This window comes from Lepisosteus oculatus, chromosome 15 (assembly GCF_040954835.1).
Source record: "Lepisosteus oculatus isolate fLepOcu1 chromosome 15, fLepOcu1.hap2, whole genome shotgun sequence".
In the NCBI taxonomy this organism is placed as follows: Eukaryota; Metazoa; Chordata; class Actinopteri; order Semionotiformes; family Lepisosteidae; genus Lepisosteus; species Lepisosteus oculatus.
The window spans coordinates 17,009,839-17,028,103 of record NC_090710.1 but is presented as its reverse complement, the minus strand read 5'-3'; the positions used below and the strand labels follow the sequence as shown (position 1 = coordinate 17,028,103).

General features: G+C 36.1%; 1 protein-coding gene across 5 annotated transcripts in view; it reads left to right on the top strand.

Annotated features, from left to right (window-relative positions):
- Positions 1-18,103, top strand: part of scel (sciellin) — a 28,133-nt gene extending 10,030 nt beyond the window's left edge. Inside the window, exons 4-26 of one of the 5 annotated variants that reach the window (XM_069179001.1) lie at positions 117-179; positions 1,164-1,247; positions 1,693-1,728; positions 2,707-2,730; positions 2,953-3,009; positions 5,042-5,077; positions 5,247-5,300; positions 5,445-5,513; positions 5,654-5,722; positions 5,863-5,931; positions 6,072-6,140; positions 7,579-7,656; positions 8,984-9,055; positions 9,652-9,735; positions 11,466-11,543; positions 12,931-13,014; positions 13,278-13,340; positions 13,797-13,859; positions 14,086-14,148; positions 14,990-15,061; positions 15,152-15,260; positions 16,091-16,193; positions 17,392-18,103. In XM_069179001.1, coding sequence (XP_069035102.1) covers positions 117-179; positions 1,164-1,247; positions 1,693-1,728; positions 2,707-2,730; positions 2,953-3,009; positions 5,042-5,077; positions 5,247-5,300; positions 5,445-5,513; positions 5,654-5,722; positions 5,863-5,931; positions 6,072-6,140; positions 7,579-7,656; positions 8,984-9,055; positions 9,652-9,735; positions 11,466-11,543; positions 12,931-13,014; positions 13,278-13,340; positions 13,797-13,859; positions 14,086-14,148; positions 14,990-15,061; positions 15,152-15,260; positions 16,091-16,193; positions 17,392-17,408 — 1,516 coding nt within the window. In that variant the 3' untranslated portion in view covers positions 17,409-18,103. Of the gene's footprint in view, positions 1-116; positions 180-1,160; positions 1,248-1,692; positions 1,729-2,706; positions 2,731-2,952; positions 3,010-5,041; positions 5,078-5,246; positions 5,301-5,444; positions 5,514-5,653; positions 5,723-5,862; positions 5,932-6,071; positions 6,141-7,578; positions 7,657-8,983; positions 9,056-9,651; positions 9,736-11,465; positions 11,544-12,930; positions 13,015-13,277; positions 13,341-13,796; positions 13,860-14,085; positions 14,149-14,989; positions 15,062-15,151; positions 15,261-16,090; positions 16,194-17,391 lie in introns of all 5 variants that reach the window. The other 4 variants (XM_069179000.1, XM_069179003.1, XM_069179002.1 and 1 more) reach the window with 4 other exon arrangements.
- The last annotated feature ends 162 nt before the right edge of the window (positions 18,104-18,265 follow it).

The window sequence follows — 18,265 nt, the reverse complement described above, 5'->3', positions numbered from 1 at the left end:
ACCGTTCACGGCTTTTCACGGGACAGGTGCTGGATCTGAATCGGCTGTGACACTGAAAGAAGCAGCAATAGCTGGCGAAAGGTGTTAAGCCCCATTTTATTCTTTTTCACTTGCAGCAAGGATGAAAACTTCGGCAAAAGTCTTCTTAGCCGATTCAAATCTGAAGAGAATCTAGACAGGTAGCTAGTCTGTTGTGGTCTCTGTGCTGAGCGCCTATTCAAAATAAATGCATAAAATAAATACATATTAAACCCTTGGCAATAAAAAGACAAATGCAAATGCCTGGAAAAACTACCAGGCACATAAACTAAGCAATTGGCATTTACAGCAAAGGAGTTATACCACCAGAGTCACTCGACTGACTGAGTGTACAGAAACAGTACAAATTATGCTATTAACTTGGTGGGACTCATATTAATAAATGTCAGAGTTATGAAAGCACTCTTCCTACTCACATTATAATGGGAGTAATTTAAATAGCAAACAAAACAAAACTCAGTACTGTATATTTGTACAAAACCTATTTTGCACCTGAATGTTGTCCTCCTTCAAGGGTTTAATAGAATTGTAGCTGCATGTGGAGAAAGCTGATTTGCTTGAAAAAGCAGTATGTTGCAAGCTTCATAAGGGCATTGAAAAGCAGAATTAAACAGCTTTACAATATAGCCTCTGTTCTTCAAAATCTTTACGAGTATAAGTGCCTCCTCCTCTCTAAAGCCCTCTGCTAAGAAATCTTAACTCTTGCATGTGACTGTTTTTTATTACCTTGACCCACTGGTATTGCGCCATTTTCTTGTTGTCCCTTTTTAATATAAGGAGTTACTCTACATTATTAAGATGCACAGCCCTAGTTAAAGTGAATAGTTGGCTTTAATATTGATGGCTGCATTTTTGTGGTAAAGCTTTCCTTTGATTGTGGCTGCTTTCATCCAGTACAGTATGTACTGCAGAAGTACTCCATCCTCACTCTCGTCTGTGACTGCACTTCTGCTGCTTGTTACTTGAATGTAAAACATATTACACATGTTTTACTGATTCTAGCTTGCTTGTACGTCTGGCAATGCTGCTTTGAAACGGAGTAGGTGGGCTAGCTTCTGCTTCATACCGGATCGTATGTTGGTCTGGTATTCCTCGATGACATTCATTGAATTTTATTTAAGCAGGCCTACAGGTACTACGAATCCTACAGATACTAACACCTCAAAAAGTAACAACCAGGTGCCATCTGTGAGAGCTTTGTCAAAAAGGTAAATTATGTCTCCTTTTGTTTAGTTATCAGTGTCCTTAGCACATGGCTGAAAACAACCTTTGTTCTTCAGGTTAACTGTTAACGCTCTCATGAGCACAGTCAACACAAAAGCAAACAAACAATTAAGCATTTTAAAGGTGTGGACAACCTATTTTGTGGGCTGAGAAGTTGCTTTTATTATTATATTGTTTTAATTCCTCTATCCTTTGCAGGTTCAAACCAATCAACATTCAGTCTGAAACATGGAAAAAAAATGGAAGTAGATGATTGCCTGAAACACTTTCTATTATTTTAAATATTACTATATATTTTTTAATTATTATTATTTTTTATTATTGTGTTTTATTATTTCTATCATTTTCAGACTGTCAGACTTTTAAATAGTGTAAGGTGTAGCTGGAGCACTGCACTGTGTTTATTCTTCTTGGTCTCTGTACTCGCAGGTTCAGTGGCAGTGAGAATCAGCTCTCCAGCATCAAGTAAGATTTTCTGTTTGTCTTGTGTGAGGGAACACCTTTGAGGGTTATGGTTTAGTCTCTGTGAAGTCAGTCTCTGTGAATGAAAAAAAACAACACATATACAGTGTATGTGTCTTATTTCATTGCATAGAGCTAGCTCTGTCATGCTGAGAAGCTCTATTAATGATAAACAGCTACTGAGCTTGTCTTTATATGTGTAAAAAGTTCCTTCATATGTGTGGAAAACTCAATGTTGCACTTCAATGTTGTGAAAAGTCGAGAGCTAATAATATTAATTCAAATAATTTCTATGTATGTACTGTATATGTGTATCTGTCTTTTCATCGGTTCCTTTTAGTTGAAAAAAGTGGCTCTTTTGATTCCTAAACACTAAGTATAATGCTTTCCCATCAACAGAAGCCCATATTCATCTACTGCAAAACCATTCAAATAAGCCTGAATCCTGCATCATGCTATTTTAGTTAAGCCATGGCAAATCCAACTGTAACACAGGTTGAAGTCAAGGTTTTACAGTACAGTCTAGTATAGTTGTAGCCTAGGTTGAGGTCAGTGTTTTATATTCTCTTTGGATCCTCATCCTGAGAGGAATTTAAGAAACCTTCATGGAAAGCAGTCTCAAAATATTCACAACCCTCATCATCATGCATGAACAGACAACTTGATTTCTTTTAACGTTTTTTACGTATGTTACTTTTTTCCAAGCCGGAACACACATTAAAACAGATACTCCATGTCATGTATAGGTCCATTTTTTATTTCTCTCCAGACAGAATATAGAATCCCATTTGAACCTAGGATTGATTGATCTTCATCTCAGTTACATAATGAGAATTTCAGGATTTAACTTTACCCTCTTCAGTCACTGATCTGGTTATATACTGTACTGTAGAAAAACTGCATCTGTAACATTAATCCATAAGACAGTGATACAAAATAATACAATAGTGATTCTCTAAACTGTTTTCTTCTTCTCTTTAGGGATACTGATTCTGCATTTAAAAGGTAAGTATGTTTATAAGCTGCACACTATGTCTCAAATTGATACTGGAAAGAGGGAAATAAATGTGAAACTGTTGCAGGACCTCGGATTCCTCTCTTCCCAGCCCACATTGCTACGCTGTTAACTGCTATACATGACAGCAAATATAAGATTAATTGATTAGTTGAAAGAAAATTGTGTTTCATAATATAAACGGTTCACTGAATTTCTTATTGCCTGTTCAGACAATCATGGACAAGCAATTTCGACAGCCCGAAGACGACAACTACAGTTACTAAAAGGTAGGGCTTTGGTCATGACCTTTTGGAATTTGTACCATTTTAAAAATAAAATTGTTATGCAATTTCGTACTCCCTAAACAGTTGAAAGGCTTTGCTGAGAGCCCAGGCTGTGATCTGTAGTTCCAGGAATGCTGGGTTGTTGCTAAGACCTTGACTGGGAGAGAGTCTTGTGGACCACAGGGCTTAATTGTCTGGCCAGTCATTTCATGCAAAGTCAGCCCTGTAGCTGACTGTGCATGTAGCAGACTGCAGTGTTGTCGGAGAGCTGCACCAGTCCTCTGTTGAACACCTTAGCTCCACTGTGTGTAGAGTAGGAGCAGAATGACAGTGCATGATCCAGAGGACATGTGTACGTTCTCTTTGTGTTTTTGTCAAGCTCAGATTGTAAGACTAAGATGAGGTGATGACTATCTGACAAGCCAGAAGACAACATTTAAAATATACAGTTATTGACTCCATCATTCTTCATTAATAAATCAAATGGAAACAAACATAATTGTCTCTGTAGGCAAATTAATTTTAAGAATTATGAATACAACCTTGATTTGCCTTTTTCTTTCAATGTTCAGAGTTAATCTGATATGTGTACTTTCTCTGGTTGATTAGATAGGAGAGTTTTCCTTCTTTACAGGTTGTTAATACACCACACCCTTTTTCAGAGTGTTGAAGAAACACTTCCCCTGAAACCTACCTGTCAATTTGTAACTGCAAAAGTCGAGCAACATTTTATTTATTATCGGGCAATATTTACTTGGAATCTCAACAATGGTTTGCAATCTCTCATGAAACCATTAATGAGCAGAAATATGTTTATGCATAGTAAAACTATAGTAAAAACATGAAATTCTATTGTAATTACAATGCAATGAACTGTGGAATTAGCACATTTAATGTGAATTTGTTGAATTGTAAAGCTAAGCATGAATTTTAAACAGCACACTTATTAAGTACTATGCCTACAAGAATGACTTAGAGAAATAATTTATACGTAAACTTGGTAAATATTGACAGAAAATTGACTCAATAAACCCAGTAGTAGAAATAAAATACAGTACACATTAAAACCTATAGTGAAAAGACAGACCTTTGAGTTTTAGACAAGTTGACAGTAACAGTGTCTCTAGTGACTCTGAGTTCACAGTGAGTTCCACAGAAGTGGTGCCACACACAAGCCTGCTCTTTACTGGAGTAAGAATTCCTGAATCAGCAGATCTCAGATTAAGTGCTGGATTGTACTCATTCAGTAAGCTCAATTTTAACCTTGAGCTAGTCCGTTCCATGCGTGTTACTGCAGCAGGAAATCCTTAAGGTCCCTCTGTACATTTCACAGAGGATGTGACTTACGTGGTGATGTAGAGTGCTTTTAGCCAGCTCATGAACCACAGAACAACTCTGTGGGCATTCCAATAAAATTTAGAAGCTTTACACATACCCCAGTAAAAATAGCATGACAGTAGACATAGGCATGTATCAATATTTCAGCATCAGGTAGACCGAGCAATGTTGCACAGATGTAAGATTCCCTTGTGCCTTCCTCACATGAGCGTCAGACGACAAAGCAGAATTCAAAGGAAAGCTAAGGTTTCTCACTTTCTATCAAGCGTTAAATTCACATGAAGTGTTCCTTTACATGGGCAAATATATCATGAAAGATGTGTAACAGTGTTGTATAATAAAGAAAGACTTACTTTTTAGGAGCGGAAGTTGACCAAAGTAAAAATGGTGTAGCAGTGCATTTTTACTCTGTATTTCAAGAAAAGAAAACTAAAGAAAGTTTATCTCAGTGACTCATTCCTGTCCGACTGTTAGTCTCCCTCTCTAAGTCCATTGTCTTCATATATATAAATTTATTTGCTTACAGATATTACAAGAATTTCTAAATAGCATTTGCAATATTATTGTAAGATATTTTAACTTATATAATTGCATGAGATGGTTCTTAAACATAAATGATATTTAAAACATTGTATCCAAAAAGTACCAAACATACAATCCAACACTCTCTAAGGAATATATTTTATTTTTTTTACAGTACTTCATCTTCAGTCAAAACTGATGACCCAAAGATGTAAGTTAAGCTTTTGCTACCATAATGTCTGATTGGTTAGTGTCAAAATGTATCTGTCTTCTAGGATATTGCTGCACTAAGGCATAAAATAGCTTATAGAGAAAGAGTGTGACATTTTGTTTTTTTATTAAACCAAAGACTTAAATTCTTGTTCTTTATGTCAATACAGGACGTCTTTAACTTCTGGATCCAAGATAACAACGGTTGAGGAAACTAAAACAAGGTATTGAACATAAAACCTTTGGGTAGTCAGCCACAGTACCACTTCCACTTTGCACTGTGACAATTAAATGAAAAAAAAACACTGAGTTCCTGTGGGTGTGCATCTGATTTCTAACACATACCACTCCTGTCCTGTTTATTTCAGTATCACTTCTAAGACCACACAGGATGGGAAGACAACCATTACCACAGTCGAAAAACAGAGCCCTGTAAGGTATGGGTGTTGAGTTTTAATTTAGGTAGATTTTATAAAGACCACTACAGCAACACAGGTGGAGAAATGGGCAGTGTCTGAGTTCCTGTGGGTGCGCATCTGATTTCTAACACATACCACTCCTGTCCTGTTTATTTCAGTATCACTTCTAAGGCCACACAGGATGGGAAAACAACCATTACCACAGTCGAAAAACAGAGCCCTGTAAGGTATGGGTGTTGAGTTTTATTTAAGGTCGATTTTTTAAAGACCACTACAGCAACACAGGTGGACAAATGGGCAGTGTCTGAGTTCCTGTGGGTGCGCATCTGATTTCTAAAACATACCACTCCTGTCCTGTTTATTTCAGTATCACTTCTAAGGCCACACAGGATGGGAAAACAACCATTACCACAGTCGAAAAACAGAGCCCTGTAAGGTATGGGTGTTGAGTTTTATTTTAGGTCGATTTTATAAAGACCACGACAGCAACACAGGTGGAGAAATGGGCAGTGTCTGAGTTCCTGTGGGTGCGCATCTGATTTCTAACACATACCACTCCTGTCCTGTTTATTTCAGTATCACTTCTAAGGCCACACAGGATGGGAAGACCACCATTACCACAGTCGAAAAACAGAGCCCTGTAAGGTATGGGTGTTGAGTTTTATTTTAGGTAGATTTTATAAAGACCACTACAGCGACACAGGTGGACAAAAGAACATGTGTATTCCTGTTGTAGGATAATGATCTAATCGTGCTAAACCCTTTCCTTGAGTACCCATTTGAATTTTAACAAAAGGCTGGTGAAGGACCTCAGCAGTGCTGGGAAGTAGTGACTGTTGACACAGAATCGTTACCGTGTTCACCAGAATCGTCCACTCAGGATTTGGGCTTTTTTCAGGGTTCCTGACTGGTAGCTGTGGGGGATTCATTTGGAAGACATATAGAGGAAAAATACAGGATTCCATTTCTTCTGGATTGTGTGTTATTTATAATTAAAAATCATGTGAAAATATGTGACTTTCCACATCACTGTTATGTAAATAACATGAATATCTTTTTGCCAACAACCTTGCTTTCCTTATAATGACACAATTCACCTCTGAAGGCCTCATCCCATGAGCAGCAGGCACCTTGCTGCCTGCATGGTCCTGAACCCTAGAGAGCCTGCCTTCACGTACCTTGTGGAGGTCCGAGCTGTCAAGGCCGGTCGAATGTACTCACTGTGTGCGCAGCATCCAAGGGGATCAGAGTGAAACATTTCTGGCCCCTGGGCTAAATACAGCAGATATGTGAAAATGAAAAGCGAAACATTTAATCAACCTACTGTACATTTCAATTAGAATTGAACTGCACTCCTCCAGGTGTAGCTTGTCAGAGTATCGCCATGTACAGTGTAGCTGGGTACGGCATGTCTTTACTGGCACCCACGTTTCAGCTGCTCTCTCCCCCTCACACATACTGTATGAGCTCCTGTCATTCAGTTAACTTGCTTGTGAAGACAAGCCTGAGTCATGTAAAAGGCGACACCTGTGGGCCGGAAGGGCACATAGCAGTTTACAGGACACTTGTGCCATGTCTGCCAGTAGCACTCTGCAGAACCACAGTTCGTCTGCCTTTACTTAATGAGATTCCTGGCATGTGACAGTAATTGGCCTATCAATATTAATTCTTTACAAATACTAAATTTATGAATAGCAGTGAGCGATTGCATGTGTCTGTAACACAATTGTGTTTAATTTAAATGAAGATTTAATGCACATTATTCAACTTGATTCATATCATATACGTTTGCGCTTTGTGACTGTTAAAAAGGTAATTACTTAAGGCTTTTAAACTTTCGTTTCTCGCTATGCAAATTATTTGTGAAAGTTATCATGGACATTCCTAACTGAAGCTAAAAATGAGGAGGCTGTGAGAATGCATTCTTGCAGGCTGAGAAACAATCAGTCAAATGTATTTTAATTCCGAGTAGAGTTTTGCAAAGACTACAAAACACAACTTAATAAAGAAAGTCACAGCTGTCTGTGACTTAATGATAGTGTACACTTCTTTATATAACTCAGTGTTTCTATGCTATTCAAAGAACTTCAGAGGTCCAAAATCCTAATAGATTCCAGGATCAGACGGACCATTCTTCCAAAGAACCAAAAGCTACCAAAGGGTAAGATGATCTACCCTAATGAAAAAAAAAAACCTCAAGGGATTCATATATAATTTGGATTACAAATTATATATGCAATATTCCACTTCATGTATGAAATAGTCATATATAATATATCACAGATGATATATACATTTAATTGTATATATTAATATAAAATATATTTAAAATGTGCATTTCAGTATATATATATAAGAAGAACTTAGTTCAGTACATTGATTGTTTTCCATTGGAAAGTGGGCTCATGACAAATATGAAATGGGGAGGCGAGGAGCTTAACTTTCCTGATAACATCAACTTCAAACTTGGGCACAAGTCAACCAGAGCTTGTGAAACATCGTATTTTATAACAGAAAATGGTTTGGACAGGACACATTCTGACATACTCAAGTCTGAAATGTATTTGCTTAGATTTCTTCAAAAATATGCAAATGTGGTCGTGGAAAAGCAGCTATGCAAAACGGCTCCCCAGCTGCATTTGTATCAGCTTGGCATCTTAGTATCCTGCGTTTCAAGCCAGCAGAACTCTATGAAAATTATCACGGACTTCACTTTTTGTGATTCAGACCAACATAATTACAAGCGCATGTGGATTTTACTTGTTAATTATTAAGTGATTGGCATCTCTTAATGGAAATGAGGCATGAGTAGTGGCATCATCCAGCTGCTTATTAAAACAGTGGCCCTATGTGTTTTACTCTGCTTGATTTAGCCTTAGCTCCAATAGCCATCTACACTGTTAATGCATTTTGATTTGTGTCTTTCAACAGGCACCATAATTTGCAGCTGGTTTCCTGCAGCTGCAATCTGCAATTAATTTCTCACCTCACATGACTCAGTAGTTTCTTTGACTGCTGATGTCTTAACTTGCTTGCCTCAGATGCAGGCCTTCCTCTCTATTGGCTTTGTGTCCTTTACGTTGTATTGCTTCGCTTTGCACACAAAGTCTCCGGTCTGAGACTTTCGTCTTAGAAGTGCCTAGCAGCAGTGTTTTTTGGTCAACTGTGTGCTGCAGCTGGGGAATTCTGGTCACAGGTGGAGAAATGTAATCTTCTCTATTGTCTTTAAATATGACAGCATTCTAGATTGGCCAATTTTGGTCATCAAACATAAAAGCAAATAAACCTGAAAGAAAAACTGGAATTTGTCATTTATATTAGCCTACTTTATGCTATGAAGACATCTGTTTTTGAAAATTCAGCTTGTTTTAAGGGTCTTATGGCGCTTATCTATATTAATAACTAATTGGTCTCTAATTTACTAAGTAGTCTTAAATTACGAGTTATTTTACTGTAAACTAAAACTAAACTAAACTTTCTTTTCAAAGAATACCACCCTCTTTGCCCTCCAAACCATCCCCAATTGATGGAACAGACCCGAAACAGACGATCAGCAAAATGTAAGATACAGCAAATTTGTCTGAGCATTGACCTTTTATCATTTTACAAAGTTTGAGATATTTCAACTGCCAAAGAAAATTACATGGTCTTTTAGGTTGAGAAGCAAAAATAAAGATTTATTCCAGGGAAGGCTAACTCTAGTCCTCATTCCCCACATAGCCCTCTAATTCACAACACCAACTAATGTGAGAAAGGAATTATTCTTGTTTTTTTTTCATCTAAGTTACAAGTATAGTTGGAAAGTAAAAGTCAAACTAGCTCTTGAGGGCTGGAATTGTCCAAATCAAAGATGTATTATAATTAAATAGGGCTTAATTGAATACCAGTGTGTGAGTCAATTTATCCCTTCAAATCAATGTTGTACTTATCTATAGATTGATTGTATATTGTTTTAAAATATTATTATCGGACCAGTAAATAAACTTTTTCACTGTCAAAGGATCTTTTAACATTCTAGCTAACTGTCAGGATGCAGTTCTGCAAAACCCCATTGCCTGTTATCGTTATAAAATGAGTAGCAAACATTACAAAAATCAATTTCGTAATATCATTTGACAAATCTTTAGTAAGATTCTAACTTTTTTTATGTTTCCAGAACTACAAGTGTTTCATCTATTGAAAAGCCGCCTAAGACAGAGGTGACTAATGTAACAGTGACCAAGGAATCCTATAAGGATGGGTAAGGTCTGAATGGTTTGTAAGAAACCACAGAAACAGACTTTTTTATTATAGTTGAAAATGTAAAAGTACCAAATCTCTCTACTATACTATCCCTTTATAATATCTTGTCTTCATTTCTTGTAGAGCTTTTGCTTTCTTTTAAGACTTGAACCAGCTCAAAGATACTCCTGGCTCAGTCCGTAGTAGATATGAAAGATATGAATTTTCCAGTGATACTGGTTTAACACAGCACCTAACAAGAGTACATAAGTGGTGATGAACTATTCCAACATGTCAAAATAGAAATCCCAGAAAGCTGATACAAAAAGATACATTAAAATGAATTATGAAAATGTTGTCTTCAGTAATACATTTTGAATAGAATTGATAACTAATTCTAAAAAAGACCAGACTGACTCATACACACTAAGATGGAGTCTTATGTTCATCATTTCCCTATGCTATGAAAAAAGCTGTGAATCTAAAAAATATATGTATCAATATGTATTGAGTCTCAATTGTCAGCAACCTGATAGTTTTGAAGAGCTGTCTCTGGACCCAATCAAATCTAACTTGGTTGAAAGGGTGTGGTTGTGGGTCTTCAGTTTTAATGATCAGTCCTTTCTTAATACATATTCTGTGGCATTTTATGTTTCTGGACCTTGGCTTTCAGGTGCCTTGTAATGTACTTCAGTGTGTATTCTGTATGACATTACAACAGCTGAATCTTCATTATTTTTGCATATGATTCCACAAGCAATGTGGAGTAGTTAACATTTATCTTTACATTATTAATTAACTGAGAATGGTTTTAAAACAGTGTATCAGTATATGTTTACTTTGCAGTTAATTTAATGGGTTTTAAAATTTTACTTGAAAGCGGAACGTGTTTAAAAAGCACTTTGAGATCATTCATTTTAAAGGTTCTATATATAATAACAATATAGTCTAAAATATTTTTTTTAGAATTGTATATATTTTTTAGAATTATACAATAATAATATATTCTAAAAAAATGATTAATCCTAAATATTGTAAAAATGGGAGGGTTTGAAGCAATGTTAGTGGAAGCATAAACAGACACGTCAATGATAATGTGTGATGCTATGTGTCTGTAAGGGTATCATGAAATTATACAATCAACATAAAAATACAGTCTGTGAATTATATTGGAGAATTGCAGAATATAATCTCAGTTTTGATATTATTAAAGACACCATGAATGTAAAACTAAACTAATACAGAATATCATTGGTTCTTTTTGCTGTTTTAATGTTACCTTAGTTTTGGCTCCTTCGGGTACATATTTAACATTTTCATTAAAGGAAATGTAATTTTTAGGATAAGTGTTTTATATTTCTTATTCTAATATGCTGTTTTATGTCAGTTTATTCATCGCCTTATTCTTAAACAGTATACTGCGTTATGTAAGAAACAGCTGTTGGATGTCGGAATTCTTCAGAATCAAATTAAATGCTTTTTAGCTAACATAACTAACCTAGCGATTTTAATTTCCCTGTGTTTAATTTTAGCCTCCTTCAGAATGTGGCATTAAACTCATAACCGTTTAGCATGGTCACAAAAAGCTGGACATTTTCATCAGTGGGAATTGTGTCACGCTAATGTTTTATGATATCTGTTAAGCAAACAATAAGGTTTGTAGTAATGGGGTCCTTGCTATTTTTCACTTTTCTTGGTGTAGCGTGACTGACTAATGTTTACATTACTAACCTTCTCTCATCTTTAAAGAAAAGTGGTTCCTGTCACAACTAACAAAACCACAAGGCTTACTGATAAGTTTTCATCTCTGCAGAAACAGAACAAGGGGTAAGCCTGGCTTTGCCCTCCTGAGACTAGATTCTTGGTGGTGGGTTTTATCCAAATACAGTATAATGACAAACATGAAACTTTGTCATTTGTTAAGCTGCATGAACTTTCCTATCAAGGATTTCTTAGTTTAAGGACTGCAGGGGAATTCTTTGAAAAAAAAACCTGTCGTCATGAAATGTTTTTTTTTAATCGTATAATCTCATTTCACATTTCCAGCCAAGTCCCCTGATTTGTATGTCATTCAAGGACACTGCTAATGTCCTTTCTTTTAAGTTCAGTTTACTGCTCATGAGCTTTCTCATAAAGTTGCAGGTCCCTGGCTCAAGAATATTTGAGAGATATGCTGTTAACAAAGACTGAATATTTTGTTTATTCACTCAAAACGGCATAAACAAAGCTTCCACTGTGTCTGGTATTTTAGTGTCTTCAATCAATAAAAGGCCTTTTTTGTTCTTTGTTTAGGGAACAAGATCCCTTACTTTATTTTCATTCTTTGGAATTGTTTCTGAAAAACAGCATTGTACATCTTACAAGTGCACAGAAAATATCAGCATGCCAAATTAATAAAACATTGAAGTAGTCATTTTCTTCCTCTTTCAGATTGAAATCAAATTTAAGCAAAAAAGTATGAATTAATTATTGGGCTCAAGCAGTAATTGTGTCGATCTGATAGACAATAAAAATACAATACAGTATTTTAATTATAAAACATATTGTGTGATTGTTTATGGGGTATAATTGTGGAATATATACTATAATAAAACAATGCAGCAAAGAACTCTAGATTCTGAGATTGAATCAAATCCAACAGAATAAAGTTCATGACCGTTGTAGTCTATGGTCTCTAACCTGATGTCATAGCTATTCAATTTTTATCTTGTACACATTTTATGTATTATTTTATATTGTATAAATGGTGTAGTTCTTAGCATGATTACCTTTTGATTTTAAATGTTATTCCTTTTGTGAAATTAGAATTAATAAATGTTATATACTGTATTCTATATCATTGTACACACAACTGTAGAATATTTAAGTGTGAAAGGTCATTGGGTTTATTTTGCTGATTAACTGCAGAATTTTCACTTATAAGGGATTTTTCATGTGAAAAAGGTTGAATGTCCTTTTAGTCCACTGTGGGAAATCTAAGACTTCAGTGACCTCTCATACCTGTACGTCAAGGAAAACACATTGGGCACAGTTTTTGCAATGGATAAATTACCCATCCCTTTAACTCCCTGTGGGTAAGTCAGCTTACCCATAGGGAATATAAGAACCTCTGTTTCCTATGCTATACCGATACATGCTCTTTGTACGTCTTGCTTAATTTTGTTTCCATGCCATTATAATGCCATCTCTGATTTTGTTTTCTTAAAATTAAAAGGACCTATAAAAGTTACAGCAGCGCTGAAGACATTACATTGAAAAAACCAAGCTCCTACTCTTTCAGTCGGACAAGTGAGCCCAGGTAATTTTAGCCTCAGCATCAAGAGTGACTTCAGTGAAAATAAATGTAAAATGTAATATTATATACAGTATATATAGAAAACACTATATATTTTCATTTACTGTATGTAAATCTGGCAATCTCGCCTTTTTTGCTTCCCTCAATTGTCCAGCATAAGCAGTTCATGTTATGATGCTGTTCAGTGAGTGTGGACAGTTATCAAAGCACAATAGTTATCAATGCTTATTTTTGCCATGGTTATTTCTTCCACTGTGTTCATCCAGCTATGACTACACTGATGCGGTACGCCTACCCAGGAGCTACTCTGGTCAGCTGATTGATTCCAGGTAACACTTTTAGAAAATACAAATACTTTTGGGTTTGTTTTACATTTTGAAATGCTGTGTCCAAAGATAACTCAACGTGTCTAACGATACACAATCCTCTATATCAGTGGTTCTAAACCTTTACTGCAACCTGCACCCCTTTGGTTCTCGAAATCCGCTCTCACACACCTTATCAAAAATCAATGAGGCCATTTGTGTTTTTGATCATTTATCTCTTAAAGAATCTGGCATGTCTTGCACACCCAGAAAGATGATCTCAGACCTGAGGGTCCCAGATTAAGAACAATGCTCTTGCCTTTTTTGCTTCCCTCTATTGTCCAGCATTAGCAGTTCATAAGATCTCATAATGCTGTTCAGTGTGTCCTTATATAGTTATGAGTGTGTATAGTTATCAAAGCACAGTAGTTATCAATGCTTATTTTTGCCATGGTTATTTCTTCCACTGTGTTCATCCAGCTATGACTACACTGATGCGGTACGCCAACCCAGGAGCTACTCTAGTCAGCTGAGTGATTCCAGGTAACACTTTTTGAAAATAGAAATACTTTTTGAAATGTTGTGGGACACAGTAAAAATCATCACATTTTTAACTCAGTATAACATTTATCACACTGACCTCCCTGCTTTGTGTGAAACTCAACAGACGACCTGATGTTGACCTATCCTAAGACATAGCATGTAATGCTTATGAAACTGTGATGCAGTTTGTGATATATTTAGCAAACCGTAGCTCTTTTCTTTTCAGTTACAAGACCAGCAGTGAATCCAGCCCAACGGTCTATACCAAAACATCATATGTTCAAAGCAGGTATTATTTTAATTGGATTTTTAAATCGATTCTAACTGTCATTTGCTATGTCCGACCCATCAGCTCATCAGACCAGAGCTTCTCCTGTTTTCCTTGGTGTTCAGTGGATAAGAGAGAACATGAATCCTCTCCCCTTAATAGGACACTGGTCTATGGCAGGGATGACCACCCCAGCCATGCTGGTCCCCATGTACAGTACACAGTGGGGTGGACAAGGGTACTGTAGTGTAGATCTGTAGCAGGGAGTCAAACCCACAACCTACCAGCTGTGAGATCAGAGACTTACCCACTATTGTCAACTCCTGACAGTTATAAAAGACTCATAAATTTGACTGATTGCATGATTGATTGGTTGAAATTTCAGCTATCAAAATGTGTTGGATAATGTGTCATTTAGATTGCATTTATGTCATGCAGCTCTTCATCATACATTTATTCAATGTTTTGAGATATATTTTAATGTTATAAAATAAATTAGGGTGGGCGGTTAATAATGCAATACATGTTTAGGTTAATTTAAAGCAGCGGTCATGTCATTTGTATGTTTTGTACAGATAATGATGTAGATGTCCAGAAGATTATCAGAAGCTCTAATAATTAGTTTGAAAGACAAGTGATCCATGAAAATGAATAATTAATGTTAAATTATTTAATTTAATGGACACATAATATTTTAAAATCATACAAGATTAATAAGCCACTTTTTAAAGTTACCATATTATTTAATGCGATCACTGATGCACGATAAGTAAAGATTCACATGGATCCTGTGTTCAACGAATGCTGTAGTTTGCAGCTTGCCAGTAAATACAGTATGTACCTACTGTATTTGTTTCAACAGCAGGCCGGAAGACTTCCATGATGACATGCTCTCATCAAAATCAATCAAGACAGTTTATTCTACTTCCGACAGGTTTGACTGATTTCTGTTTAACAATGCGATGAAAATACCAGTGATTTCAACTGACTTCAACTACATAATACGCCTGGGATTTCTTTATAGGAGCATCATTGACAGAGACATGTGCACCTACTGCCGGAAGCCCATTAACACTGAAGCAAAGATGATCCTGGATGATTTGCAGATATGCTGTCACGCTTCCTGCTTCAAGGTCAGGAAGAGGCGTAATGTACCTGTTCTTGGTTTCTGTTAATGTAGAGCTAGTTAAGGACTTAGAGCAGAAATGTCTAAAGATGATTTTTATATAGCATCGTGATATACTGTATGAGCTATTCATAAATATGGTACATATATACTGTATGAATCCTGGTAATATATCTTGTGAAACGAAAAGAAGATTAAAGGTTATTTCTCAGAGGTTCACATTTTTCAACATCTTTGAAGGCCTCTGCCTGTTTTCTGATGGTATTTTCACATATCCAATGGATCTACCAGTGCAGTGTCTCAGTGTTCAGATACATCATGTAGAAGAAACATTTTGCTGGCACGAGCCAAAAAAACAAGTGGAAAATAATAAGGACCATCTCATGACAGCTATTTATAAAAGGAAAAAGAAAAACGTTAAATTCCTGAAATTACCCAAATTTCTATAAACACTTAATTTAAAACTGCAGTAGGGAAAGGTCAAACCAAGGTCCCAGTCTAACATGAACATAAGGGTTGGCTGCTGTGAATAAAAAATAGCACCTGCATCCTCTTTTAAAGTATTTCAGTACTTTACCTACCAAACTGCTGAAAATGTCCTGTTTTAAGATAACAAAGAATATGCATGCTCCTGAATTTGGTGGTAACAGTTCTTACAAACGGTGACATTGGGTCTCAAAAGCAATACACACAGGTTGATGCTTTCGATGGTGAATACTGTACCGGCTTGGAAGATTTTAACGTTTTTTAGAGAAAAAAAAATCAAATAGATCTCTATAGTAGAGTATCATATTCCAAACTTCAAGGTTTAATTCCGTACTTTTCACTTTCTTCTAGTGTGAAGTCTGCAACAGCTCACTGGGGCACTTGAAGGCGGGAGACAGCATGTGGATTTACAGACGCACTGTGCACTGTGAGAGCTGCTTTGGAATGACTAGAGGTAATCCCCAACATCTACAGCATGAGTGAATGCAGGTTGCACTGGGAGAGCATTAGGGCTGTTATCACTCAGGTTTTGGGAATCAAGTAACTTTGTAGTAGCGGCTACTGTGTGGCAGATCACTTTTGTGCTGAACTGGCTATGTAACTTTTTCAGAATTACTTCTGCTGCAGCAGTGACTGAACATTTTTAACCCAGTGTCCTCTGTGTCTCTGCATGTTTAGTAATTAAAAAAAAGACAGAGGATTACAAATCCTCTGTTAAATCTTTTAAATCAGTTTCTGGTTTATTAGTTGTGTAAGCCCAAACCCTGTGATTTTTTTTACCCTGGTTCCTTGAATTGGACTCTCACGGTTTTAGGTGTCCAACATGTCTAACTATACACAGTCCTCTATATCGGTGGTTCTTACCTTTCACTGCAACCTGCACTCTTTTGGTTCCCAAAATCTGCTCTCACACACCTTATCAAAAGTCATGGAGGTACTTTGTGTTTTTGATCATTTACTGCATCTCTTTAAGAATCTGGCATGTGTTGCACACCCAGAAAGATGATCTCAGACCTGGGGGTCCCAGATAAAGAACAGTGCTCTATAATACTGTACTAGTATTGAAAATTAGGCAATACATCTTGAATCCCTAACATGATTGCACCATTAGAATGATTTCAAACGTCATTTTAGAAACAATGATAATTGCTTGCCTGGCTTTAAGTCAAAATGCTGTGGTGGCCAACAAAATAACGAAGGTTGAGATTTATCCCCATCATCAGTTGCAGTACTACAGCACATGAGACTTAAAGGCATCTGTTCTTCTGAGTGAGTGTAAGGTCTAATCATTAAGGAAGGGGGTTTCTTTCATCTGCGTTACTGAAAGATGCCAGGTGACAGTTATAGCAGGTATACAGCTAACATAATATTAATGCTGCTCATATCCTTGTTTCTTTTTTACTCGAAAGGAAATCACTTGCAAGAATTCATAAACATCTAGTAACCTATCACTGTTTTACATCTTAGCACCTTTATAATGTCTGATTTCATATTTTAAAGTGATAAATGTTTTGTAGATTGGTATATCTGTGGTTGTATAGCTGTAAAGAATATGCAGTACTGTCCATAGTGACAGTAGCCTCTTTGTATTGGTGAAGTGGCAGTGCTCTAATGCCATTGATGCATAGTTAGTGTTGTTTGTTTTTTTTTAGAAAAGTGGCGTCGCTGAACAAGATGTAAAAGAAGATGCAAAATGACAAGATATCCTGAAGCCACAAAATGTCTGCAAATATTAAATATCTAAAATTATAAATCAAATATTTGTAAGTTGGTCCACAACCTTTAAAATTGTACAAAATAACCCCACAATGTGTGTATCTTGAAAAGGAATTCCTTGGTGTTTTGAATCATGTACTGTAATGTACCTAAGCATTTCTCTTAGCCTTCAGAGCTCATTAGGGTTGGGTTTTTTTTGGTTTCATTTTAGAATGTTTATTTTTTTAATTCTGGAAAAATGGTTTCCCCTAACGAGTTCTGAAGCCAAGAAGAAATTAAAATTATATTCATACATTTCTAACTGTCTCCTAATTATGGGTTGTGGGTCCATTTTTCCCTATAACCATGTTACAGTAAATGATAACAAATACCTACTAAGACATCTTTGAATCATTAAGAGATTTGTACTTTAATATAAATGGGGCAAGACAGATGATAGGTGGAAGGGAACTATTAACCTTTGTGTTTACTGATTTTAGATGGCTATCCCTCACATTTAATGCACTTTGATTACTTACTCTTAAAAAGCATATCCAATTGGTAACATATTAATAGTATGGTTTATCTTTTAAGTCAAATAGAAGCTAAAGCCTTTCTGAAACAACTGACTAAAAAGTCAATAAAGAACTTTGTGGAAAAACTCTCAAATTATTGTATTAATTCTGTAATGTGAATATATTAATATTGGTTAATGTTGGTGGTTGAAAAGACAGAAAGGGGGAGGATTGATTTGAAGTTTATATCAATCCATGTCAGTCCAAATGTTTTAGTTTGATATGGAAATGAGTCAATAACATTTGCACCGTGATC